Source organism: Erigeron canadensis, chromosome 1 (assembly GCF_010389155.1).
Source record: "Erigeron canadensis isolate Cc75 chromosome 1, C_canadensis_v1, whole genome shotgun sequence".
In the NCBI taxonomy this organism is placed as follows: Eukaryota; Viridiplantae; Streptophyta; class Magnoliopsida; order Asterales; family Asteraceae; genus Erigeron; species Erigeron canadensis.
The window spans coordinates 43,337,494-43,349,972 of record NC_057761.1 but is presented as its reverse complement, the minus strand read 5'-3'; the positions used below and the strand labels follow the sequence as shown (position 1 = coordinate 43,349,972).

Genomic DNA, 12,479 nt, shown 5'->3' with positions numbered 1-12,479 from the left:
CACATGAAGCACAAAATTATATAAGTCCCTTGTATCATATATGTACAATATGTATATATGCATCTAAACAAGTCACTTAATAAAAGTGTCACTTCATGTCATGAGACTTAAACTTTGTACAAGCTTAATGTTTATAAAAAGAAAAAAGCCAACAGAATTAAAGGGTGACAATTTTCTAACATATATATTTTGATTTGCTTTCAATATGGCAAAACAGGGAGGACATAAGGTATTTCCAGCACACTTGGTAGCCGAAGCTATTTCAACACTTCATGGGCTTGACCTAAGATGGTCAGGCCCTATCACACCACACGAAATGGAATATGTCAAACAATATATTTTTGCAAAATACCCTGAATATGGTAACGGCCTTATAGTTGAAGAGGGAGACAAGATTGATTTATACAATCTTTGTAGCAACGACGAGTCGAATTTAGAAGCAAGTATGAGCGACGACAAAAGGAGGTATTCTCCTAGAGTTATTTCCATAAAAGACTCGTCTTCACCTTCTTCCTTTAGTCCCACAAATGATCTTGATGGCACGCAATTAGCGCCTTCAAAATTGCTAGGAATTCTAAACAAAAAATCTTCATTTGAAGGTAACTTCATGTCGATACCGGAGATCCAGGCACGAAATAAGGCCTTACAAAATTGTGGACTGCAAGAAGATGAGTATCTTGTTTTATTCACACCAACTTTTAAAGAAGCTTTGGCAATGATTGGAGAATCATACCCTTTCTTTAGAGGGAATTACTACATGAGTATTATTAGTGAAAAAGAAGACTCTATTAGAGAATTCGTGACCACTAAAGAGTCCAAAGTCATAGCGGCTCCAGAGTCGTGGTTGGATCTACGGATCAAAGGGTCACAACTTAGTCAATATTTCAGAAGAAAGAGCAAGTATAGTCCTAAAGGACTATTTGCGTATCCAGCATATATCAATGGGACTAGTTACTCGATGCACTGGATATCAGAGGCCCATCGAAATTCCTGGCATGTTCTTTTAGATGCGAGTGAAATAGACCCGACAAAGGAACGGTTAACATTGGCCCTTCATCGGCCTGATTTCGTGATTTGTAGTGTAGATAATACACATGCTCAACCGTCGAAAATCAATTGCCTTTTGGTGAGGAGAAAATCGTTCGAGACTGCTCAACCTTTAACTGAGTAGTGACTCTTGATATCTATATCGAAAGGGTTTGTAAAACCTGTTTTGCGTGTTTATGGTTTCTTTGAGGTGTATGGGTCAAATAATTTTGCCATATTGTTTGTAATAACAGAACGTTAATTTGTAATAACTGAGACCATTATATATAATATGATTTAAAATAATATTTGAAGTATTAAAATGAGATTAGTGTTTGGAGATATAATAAACTATCCTTGATTTTTTATGTTATGTAATAATCTATATATTCAAATGTATATGCACTGTAACGAACTCGTTATTCTAGTCTAAGTAATACAAGTATACAACGAATGACTTGCTCCAAGTTACCCACTTAAATAAAAGGTTATGTGGTATGCCTAGTCATTACTTACATGGATTAATTAAAATATAAGTTTTGCTAAACGAGGCCTTAAGAATTTTCGTTAAGATGCATTAAATAGCTGTACGCTTACTATAAAAATCAGGGGTGGTATTTTGATATGGAAACGTAAAGTGAAACTCTAATAGCTTCATTTAGCATTTTCCTTAAAACATTACTACAATACTTTACATTGCTTACGTGGATTTAAAATATATATATATATATATTTCCCATATATCTAACTGATATGTATATGCAAATTCGATATCACATATGAGTCACTCCCACCATCTACATCTACATTGATACATACACTCACCGAACGTCAGATCGACTTCAGTCGCCGGATATCACCCTACACCACCTCCTTACACCCTATACCACCTGGATCTACTAATCAATATTTTAATAGGATCTTATTTAAATATAATTAACCTAGATTTAGAAATTGGTGTTTAAATCCATAAATCCAACCACCACCACTCTCACATAGGTTGGGCAGATGTTGATGACCAAAGATCGAGGGTGTTTTCTCCGGCAAGACACTGTTGCAGGCTTCTAGCAGTGATGGTTGCGAATGAAAACACAGATTGAATGGAAATAACCCTCTTCTTGTTAGAATAAATGTTACTCGTATAGCTTATTTGAACCCATTTTTCTTTGCATATTCAAAGCCCCATCTTAACTGGGTTTTACAATAGTGGTTTAATATCTCTGAATGGTGATTTACATTAGTTTTGTTAGAACAATTTTTTAATGTTTTAATATTTATGAATTTGATTTGGCAGAGTTTTTGAAATTGTGTGGTGGAATTAAATATGAACTTGAAAATGCATAGAATGTGTTTGATGTAATGCGTGGACGAAAACATACATAAGTGCAAGTGTGTTTGGCTACATGTAATATCAATCTTAGTTTGGATGTATACATAACAAAAAGATAGAGATTGTCTTGTCTTTAATCTAGACTAAAGTTGGGTGAATCGCCAAGAAAAAAAAATGTTACCGGAATTTGTTAGGAAATTCACCGGAGAAGAAGACTGGATATTGGAATCCGCCGGAAGTTTATGATGTGTAATGAACTTTGGCTTAATGTCTATGGTGTGCAACTGACCTGGCATTACGTGGCATCTGATATGGCATTATGTGACACCAACCTATTACACGTAAGGGGTTACCCGGTATCTTACATTAAGTGGACATAATAACGAGTTCATTACATTATATAGACAACTGAGTAAATCATTACATAACATAAACAATCGGGGATAGTTCATTACATCGCCAGACACTAATCCCTATTAAAATTAAGAACCCATCACGAAAATGGCCTAGTATTCAAGAAACCTGATATTCTATATACTAGAGACATATACGTAGGCAGTTGCCAAAATGCAAAACATCAAGAACATTATCAAACAAATTTGGGTAAATCTTAGACCAGAACAAAAAAAAAACACATAAGTGTAGATACTGAAGCAAGATGAGGAAGGGACATGACAGGATATCATCATACTATGATCGATGGAAGTGACGAGCAGATGCTGATGACAATTAAAAGTTTACTAAAGATTGAGAATGAGAGAGAACTTGAACTAGGGCATTTCGATGTGTGAAATGTACAAACCACACAAGTTTGCTTTTAAAAACTTTCTTTTGCCCTAAAAGCCATCTCAATTGCATTTCTCCTCATTATCAATTCTTAAACAACGGAAACAATCATTTCCATTTCCTTATTTCTACCTACCAAACACACGACGGTCAAACAGATATCTACCCTGCCATAGTGCATTATGTGTAGAGATATATGTGAAAATAGCTATGAAATATTATATTACTACTACGTATCAGAAACAAGAAGAGATGCATACAAGTTCATATTAGAAATCCCAAACCAACTCCTTACTTTGGAAAACACATTTATCTAATTTGTAAGAGTTTTTGTATCGTTAAGGTTTTTTTAAAATATTAGTGAAGAATTCTATAATATATATACAGGTTTCTTAACAAGTGCTCGTGTCGTGTTCGTGTTTGAAAAAAATGACACGATTAGTTAACCGATCGTGTTCATGTTTGAGGTTCGTGTCTTAATAGGTTTCGTGTGACCTGTTACGTCAGCCTTATCAAGCACATATATCATTCTTACCCAAAGTTTTACATCTTTCTTGTTGAAAACTGAAACCACAACATTGGATGGTAGAAATGAGTTATGCATTGATAATAACTAATATGGCATAAACAACAATAACAAAATGAAGTCTATTATTCAACATTGGTAGAAAACTGCCTCAAGATTCTAGCATGTATCATCTCTTCTAGTTTTGGACCTTCAACAACAGCATTTCATTATATAGCTTCACTAATCAGGTACTCTCGCTAAACAGATGTAAAAGAATCCATACCCGCTTTGCAGTGGTAGGCCTGACCTGACACAAACTCTGAATCACACCTCATCTGAGAAGTTAACTGACAAATCCCAGTAATGACCAACTCCAGCATCAGAAAAAATCTTACGTGCAGCATTCTCAGTCCTGCACTCATGCACCAAAAACCTATGGAAACTAGGCTTAGCAACACTACCTTGCCACACCAACACACATTTGTTCTTTGGTTTCTCATCATCAACTTCATCTTCGTCTTCATCTTTCACGGCAGCAGCCCAGTTTATACGTTTCAGCATCAGCTTCTGATACCGTTTTATAGATTTAGTACCGCCTTCCACCACCACAACACAGATACCCTCTGAAATAACTGCGCATCCCGAAAGCCTGTTTTCTTGAGCATTAACATCAACTTTAAACCTTGTCTGAGGGTGAGAAAGGTCGTTAACTTTGTACACAGAAACTATTGTCTCAAGAGTGTTATTGTCATCAAAAAGTTTCCTTTCTTTCTTTTCACGCCTTTCCGCTGGTGTTAGCTTCCGTGCAATGTTTCTGTCAACATGGGCTTGCTCACGCTCAGCTGCAGCACTTCTTACCTCCATTTCTAGCCGGGTTGGGTCTTGGGTTGCTTCTGATCCAAGAACTTTCATCAAATTGCTCATTTTGACTTTCGGCTTAGGAGGTTCTAAAAGACCTTGTCTGATCATTTCTTGACGGTTTTTCTCAGTAGCTAAACGTCTCTGAGTACGAAGCTTTTTGCGTTCTTTTTGCGTGAGTTTTAAGGGTTGAGGCGGTGGTAAGGCAGGCTCAGCTGGTGGTTCGATAGGACGGGGGTGTTCCACGTATAAAGTGATCTTTTCTTTCTTTAGCACATCTTCTGCTACCCCACCTTCGGTGATGTTTCCATAAGTACCAGCATCCAGAAGTGGCACATCCCTGGAAAGTTGAAAAAAATTCATATCAGATTCTCGGAACTATGGTAGGGCTATCATATTTCACAATACCATTTTAATCATTTTAATGATTAGCTTCCAAAACAACCACAGTCATATGTTTGGTAATGGAAGCCAAGCCACTGCCATGCTCTTTAACAAAAATCTAAGGTAACCTATAAACTGGTAGTGTGTACAATTAGATATTGATAAAGATAGCAAAAAGGGCAAGTGAGGCAGGGCTGGATAATGTGTAGAGATGAGTTTGGGTTGAAACAGGTTGTCCATGGCAGGTCATAAAAGGCCAAGATCTCGACAGACACCTTTCCAGATTTTGGAGAAATAGTTAAAAAGCGATGTGTCCGGATGATTACAGAATGTCAAAACCAATATTAATACAATAACAATATAATTTCTTGAATAACGTTGATTTAGACAGTTGTAGGCATTAGAAAAACTTTTGATCCTCATTTAACACAATTATAGTCCAGTTTTTACATAAATAACCAAATCAACCCATGCATGTGCCAAGCTTGCTAACTCTAATTATTGTGAACTCTCTTATTGTAGAGAAGCTAAACAGCGTTCAGTTCCACGATAGGAAAATAAAAAAGTAAAATGAGTAACACTAGTGAAAGTAGTAATAACTTACCACCACTCAACATCAGGAATAGGGTCCTTCAGCTTCTCTTTAGTAATAATTCTCTCAGACACTTCAATGAGATTTGGATTAATATCAGGTTCAGCCTTGGCCTTAGCAAGCTGTGCTTGCTTTGCTCTAAACTCTCTAGCCTGTGCTTCTCCAAATTGACTCTGGAAACAGAAAAGCCAACAATCAGCGAAATATAAATGAAGCTCACTAGAACACATTGGGAATGATAAAACAGAATATACCTTTAACTTGATGATCTCTGCCTCCTTAGCCCATTTACCTTCCTCTACAAACTGAAAGGTCATCTTTTTAGGCCTTAATAGCTTGACTTTATCAATTCCCATTCTAGGATCAAAGTAAGGATTTTTATCTGGGTCCACTTCCAATTCAGGTTTGAGAATCTGAAATGCATCTTTTTTCTGCTTATTAATATTAACCTGATGGTTGAAAAGAAAAAAGATCAGAAACGAAACTCACAACATAATTTCACACCTAACGAAAAACTAATGATAAAAAAAATAATTGACATGTCAAGCAAATCCCGTAACCAGTCAAACGGGTTCAGGTCCTTTTTAGTATGCCTCAATACAAACTGGGTAGGGCTGAATTGACCAAAAGAGCACTTTCTTGTCCAATTTATATATAATTTAGAATAAAACTGAGCCAGGTAGGACTACAGCAAAAACTTAAATATTTAGGAGATTGTACAATAGAAGAGATTCTGAAGTCTGAACTACCAAAGGATCTTTGGCCTAACAGTATTGGGTGTGACCCATTGTCTGCCAAAAAATAAGGAAGACTCTGAACATCAACCCTTTCCCATTTTTATTAGATTTTCAGTTTTACCGTCTTGATCTGTTTGAAAAACAACAAAAGCCAAATGGACTCATTCATAAGTAAGTGGTTCGAAATACAGGCAGAAATGAACTGACCTTAAGAGTGCTGAGACTGTTCGGCTTTGCTATATTCACCACGTTCCCATGTTCATCCACTTCCCTTCCCAACGCATCCAGACGAAGAACAAGCGTCTTAGCAGGCTTGGGTTGAAGAGTGACATCTGGTGGCAACTGTCCAGGGAACATGTTTATAAGTGGAGCAAACTCTGGGTCCTGTCTAAAGCCCATCTTGGCAGCAAGCTCTTGTGCACGTTTTACAGCTTCGACCTTAGGACCAGTAAGTCCTGCAAGTTGGGGCACACTACTACCATGTGACTGCATGGATGTAGTGGCACCAGTAGCAGTTACAGGTACCCCTGCACTAGATGGAGCTTTTGGCACGTTATTTGAAGCCACCTGACCACTTCTATCTATGCTTGAGTTGGCACCTTTGTTTAACTGCATCATAACAAACACCACAAACATAGTAACATAACATGACATATACCTTAATTATCAAATACTAAATATCCACCATAATGGTAAAGATAAAGACGGATAAAACTGTGGCAGAATGTGTAAAGATGAAGGATACAACATGACTGAGAAATATTGAAGTTGACAACTTACCACAGAGATCTTCTTCATCTTTTCCGCAAGCTCCTTTTGCCTGAGTAAAGTTGCTTTAGCCTTAGATAATGCATCGAGTGAGATACCACCACTCTTGCCAGCATCTGCAGAACTTCCATCTGTACTGGATTTCCCAGGAACCTCATGAGATCTGTTACTATTAACTCCTTCATTTTCATGTTTGGTAGAAATCGAAGATACCTTAGGGAGAGGATGGCTGGGTGCCATAGGGGTGTCACGTGGGGTTCCAATTGCCTTACTGTGTAATTCTTTTGTTCCACCCTGTATCGGATAAGTATAAAGCACAAGTCAGCTTAAATAATCAATATAACGTTGAACATATATGATACCACACAGTAAAGATTCTACACACAAAAAAAAAAAAAAAAAATACTAAATTGTGTCACACACCTTAACAGAATTACCCAAAATATAGAGTTCATGTCAACAATTAAAGACAACATAATGGTATAAGATCCATTTCAAGTAGCTTATACAAAGTTATAGTTAGAAATATACTAGTCGACAATCAAAAGCTACTTACTGCTTTCATATCTCTAATAATAACTTGTACTGCATAGGACCAGCTCAAATGAACCATGACAAACAATCAATAAACTGTTATGTAACTTAGAAGAAATAGAATGGCTCATTAATTCAGGTCAGTAAAGACATATTTAGCAAATCTTGAGCAAGACATGAAAACTTCGAGGCAGCTAGGACCATGAATCAACAAACAAACATACTCTCCAATTAAGCTATAGTATCGATATAAACACGCTTATCTTAGATAATGTAACAAACTATTATTATATGTTAACAATGAAAGTGTACAGTAATTATTTCTTAAAAAAACTGTAGCAAATAACCATATATACATATACAAGTGTCTGTGTGTGTGTATATATATATAAAAGAAAAAGAGATGGGAGGAAGCATACATTGGCATTGGAACCCACATCAGTTTTCAAGGGTGTATTATCATGAATGTGAGCTTTCTCTTTCCTTTGAATTCTATCTAATTCATCTTCAGCAGCAGCCATTTTATCTTCAAACCTTCTTCTCTCTTTTCGTTCATCAGAAACCCTAGCTCTTTTCTCATAATACTTTTCTTTCTCATCTTCTTCTTCTTCGCTATCCCTATCCCTATCTCTCTCCTTCCTTTTATTATTATTAGTATGAGAATGATGCCCTCTTTTGATTTTATCTTCTCTCGATTCCTTGTCGTGTGATTTATCGCCGTCTTCAGATCTCTCGCGTTCCGACCGACGATGGCCGTCGGAGTGTTTGGATCGATGGTGGTGGTGATGCTTGGATGAATCCCTATCTCGATCGGAATCCCGCCTGCCGCTCGATCTTTCCATCTCTCGGCTTCTTTGGCTTCTAGGGTTTTGCGGATAGCTATATAGTTAAAGGGACTAGTATGGAATAACCTTTTTAACTGTTTTGCTACTTTGATAGTATTATAGTATATTGTTATGCTACACTATTTTCTTATGCAGCTGTGATAATACGATAATTATATAAATTGTATCATAAACAAATTTAAATATTCTTTATATATTATTCGTGAGTATAAAATAATTTGTGATTAAAAATAAACCGATTAGTAAAACTAAACTATAATAAACAGTAATGATAAATATAATATATGTTTAGTTAGAGTTTTGAATTTTCCTTAAATATATAAAATCACATCAAACTCGAAACTTGTAAACATAATGGATGACGGCAAATAGCCTTGTGATTTCGGATCGTTAATTCAAAATTTTGAAGTATTCAAGTTAATAACTTAGTATTATAAGTAATGTAGGTAATACGAGTTGAAAAACTGTGAAAGCAAAAAAGACAATTTATTAATGAGAAAATGATCAATCAAATAAGTTTATAATGTCTTTTGTATTAATAAGTCAAGATTTAAAGTTTAATTAAATTGAATCTACATACAATTAAAAAAAATAATTTAATAAAATAAATAAATTAAGGGACACATGTCGATAAAAAATTATGTCACGTGTTGTTTCAATAACATCTCAATTCTGTTTTAGTTTATTGGTAAGTACATGTAGATTAAAACTAGGTTTTAGACTCGTGTCAAACACTGGACACGGGGTTTACGATATTATCAATATTAGATTTTTATACGTTTAATTAATAAAAGTTTGTAATTTTAAAAATATACGGTTCTAAGTGTTATATTTTGCAAGTTTGTCACTATCTTTATTACCTGAGACATGTTGATGGAATTGTTTGCCGTAGTCATTCCACAAGACACATGCTACAATAGTTTATCTACTATAAGATTTTTTTTAAAACCAGTTGTACTCATAATGTGATATTATTATGAAAGATAATTAAGAATTAAAAAATAAACACATTTGTCATATTGTAATTGACATTCAAGTATATTTATTTGATCATGACGGAAACCCATAACACGAATAGGTTTATTTCCATCACTTGTCTTTTAAAAAGTTTTTAAAAAATCCTCTCAATTTGATGACTAAAAGTAAAAATAAATTAAGTATTCAAGGTTAAAAAGTGTAAATTATTGATGGAAAACAAAAATGTGTAAATTGATGAGACTTTTTCTACAAATTAATATAAATATAAATATATAATAATATATTTGGATAATAATTATTATGATTTTTAAATTAAATTTAATCTAAATGATGACATAATCGAAAGTCAATTTAATAAAATTGAACGATTTGATTGGTTAATAATTTATTAGTTCAACTGTCTTATACTCGTAGTATATATTAAGATTAAGATAAGATAAGATAAGATTAAGATTAAGATTAAGATAATAAATATTAGTATTATTATTGAAATACTTGTTGGACCTAAATACATATAAGGAATGGTCAAAACTTATAAATACAAAGGAAACATAATATATATCAAATATGGATTTTTTATTTAAAACAACTAAAAAAATAATTAATTAATGAATTAAAAATACACGTGTCGATCAAACAAAGCATTATGTGTCGCATAAAGAATTTTATAATCCTTTTTTAGTTTATTAGTAGATGGGAAAAAGGAATATGGACTTTTAGGCATATAATTTGGGTGAAAAAATCTTATATAATAATTTTCTAATAATTTAAATACTCGTAAATGATTGACCCCATGTATTTTATGCATTAAAAATTAGGATGTGATAGGTTTCTACCTAACAGTCTCATATTCTCTCCCTCTTCTTATATTTTTATCTTCAAATTTTCTATCGGATTTAAGTTGTTTTCTCACTCTTAAAGTTTCTTAATAAATTAATAATAATTAAGAAATTAATACATTTAATTAAAATTTTAAACTTTTTTAATAAATAAAAATAACCATTAATTATATTTTTTTACTTAATAATATTTAAACATTTAGTTATCTAATACATTTAACACTTAATTAAAAAAGAAAATCGTCATGATTGGTACTTGTATACCCTGTCTTTTATATTACAAAAAATAATGTTATACTCACATTAAAAGAAAAAAATAAAGTTGGATACTATAATAAAGATTGACAAATTTGGTTACATACAATAATATGGTTTAAATGAAATATTTACAATAGCAAAAACAAATAATAATGTTTAATATGTAAGTTGGGTACATTAATCATGAAAAATTCAGAGTCTAATAATTGGGATTTTTAAAATCAGATAATACACAAAAATAAACCATAAAGTTGATTACATTTTCATTTGCTAATCAGATTGATAAAGTATGTAGCAACAAAACGCGAATAAAATATTGTGCGACAATCCATGCTCATGATAATCGTTTTAGATAATACTTATATATATATATTACTAGATTTTTTACCCGTACGATGTGCGAATGAAAATGAACATAAACTAATATATAATAATACGTTAAAGCATATAAATTTTTTGAAAAATATAATGATGTATAAAGCACATAAAATTTAACAACCCAATTACTTTTCATATTAAAAGTCGAAAAGAATTTGAAGATGAAATCAAAAACCAACTTTTAAAAAAAAAATATGACAATGGTGTGATGTGTCGACACAATTATGTAATCTATATATGAAACTAATGTTGGTTTTTAAGAAACAAAATCAATTTTATTAATTTCATAATTTTATTTTTTACATATCAATATATATTTAATATTTTTTATTGCATAAATAAATAAATATTGTGAAAAATTATAGAGATAACACATATGATAAAATCTTATGTGGCAAATTTTAAAAATAGTTTTAAATTAAAGAGGATTTTAAAAAGCTAGGATTCCTATTGTTTTAATATTTATATAGATATGCTATAAACTCGATATGTTATTTATCTAATTTTATGTTTTATTATTATGTTGATTTATATTAGTATAGGTTAAATTTTTATTTTAGTTAATTTAATTATTTGTTTTATTTAACTGAATATTCATTTAAATGATTTATAATTGAAAAAAAAAATACAATTAAAGTGGTTAATAGATGATTAAAAAATATATATATCTAATCTTACTCCTTAAGGGTCTCGGTATCAAAAAATGGTACCAATTTTTATTCAGGATTAGAACCGGTATTTATCGCGGCTCATATCAATACCGTCTTATATGAGTTTGGGACTGATACAATATTTTAGTGATTTTCAGGACTAACACAATCAATATCAACCCTCTCTTCTCGAGATTATTTTTGAAGGAAGGTGAAAGAGGAGAAGAGAAATGAATATAAGAGAAGAGGTAGACTTTCCTTTATTCCAAATCATCCCAAAAATAAAATAAAAGAATTTTGAACAAAGTGTATTAGATTTTCTTTCCAAATTTTCCTTTCTTTTCTCTTCTTCTCTTAAATAAAACTCAAAAACATAACAAATTTTAAAATACTCGCAATCTCTTCTTTTCTTTCCAACTAAAAACTCAGGAACAGAGTGCAAAAGAGATATGGACCGATATTATGGAGTAAATATTGAATACAACCGTTAGTCGGTTACTCCATTAGGACTTATGATATCTATGGGCTTCTTTCATTAACACAATTCTGGATGGATATCCATATGCTGATATCAAATGGGCCTTGATACATCAATAACCAGACACCACATTCAACAATCAACGTTTGATATTTTCATTGTCTCAAATCTCAATAATGTTCTGAATACTTTCACTTGAGTCAGGTTTTGAATTTTGGTTTGATGGGTAAAAACATTCATGCATCCACACTAATCTCAAGCGATTGCCAATTGATCTAGACTATATTAGCTTTTGGCTCTTTACTTAATAATAACTCATTTATACATTTATTTGTTATTAGTACAGCAATAACAGCAACAGTACTCAATCCTGGCATGAACCGAGGTATGGAGAGGTAAGATATAGATAGACCTTTATTTATTATTAGTGTTTACTCCATATAGCGTGTTTATACACTGCTAACACTAATTAGAGGTATTTTACCTTCAAGTAATTTATGGTTATTTGCATCTTATTTCTTAAAAGTTAA

General features: G+C 32.6%; 2 protein-coding genes across 3 annotated transcripts; one reads left to right on the top strand and one right to left on the bottom strand.

The window, feature by feature from the left end:
• Positions 1–205: 205 nt before the first annotated feature.
• Positions 206–1,297, top strand: LOC122592949. The gene has a single exon (XM_043765286.1). The coding sequence runs from the start codon at positions 206–208 to the stop codon at positions 1,169–1,171; it is 966 nt and encodes a 321-aa protein (XP_043621221.1). The 3' UTR covers positions 1,172–1,297.
• Positions 1,298–3,725: 2,428 nt separating this feature from the next.
• LOC122581790 (protein RDM16-like) lies at positions 3,726–8,428 on the bottom strand. Of its 2 annotated transcripts, XM_043754081.1 has the most exons (7): positions 7,943–8,050; positions 7,203–7,283; positions 7,002–7,125; positions 6,429–6,830; positions 5,739–5,933; positions 5,497–5,657; positions 3,726–4,848 (listed from the first exon to the last, which is right to left on the bottom strand). In XM_043754081.1, exons 1-7 carry the CDS (start codon positions 7,960–7,962, stop codon positions 3,975–3,977), a joined length of 1,857 nt encoding a protein of 618 aa, XP_043610016.1. In that variant the 5' UTR covers positions 7,963–8,050; the 3' UTR covers positions 3,726–3,974. The 2 variants fall into 2 exon arrangements, with proteins under 2 accessions (XP_043610016.1, XP_043610008.1); XM_043754073.1 differs by having other exon boundaries at positions 7,002–7,283; positions 7,943–8,428.
• Between the last annotated feature and the right edge of the window lie 4,051 nt (positions 8,429–12,479).

Excerpts from the sequence above, each read along its gene's own strand:
- LOC122581790 (XM_043754073.1), bottom strand. The coding sequence starts at position 8,365 with ATGGAAAGATCGAGCGGCAGGCGGGATTCCGATCGAGATAGGGATTCA. Across the intron at positions 6,831-7,001 it reads AGATGAAGAAGATCTCTGTG|TTAAACAAAGGTGCCAACTC; the intron begins GTAAGTTGTCAA and ends GTTATGATGCAG. Across the intron at positions 4,849-5,496 it reads ATTCCTGATGTTGAGTGGTG|GGATGTGCCACTTCTGGATG; the intron begins GTAAGTTATTAC and ends TCAACTTTCCAG.
- LOC122592949 (XM_043765286.1), top strand. The coding sequence starts at position 206 with ATGGCAAAACAGGGAGGACATAAGGTATTTCCAGCACACTTGGTAGCC.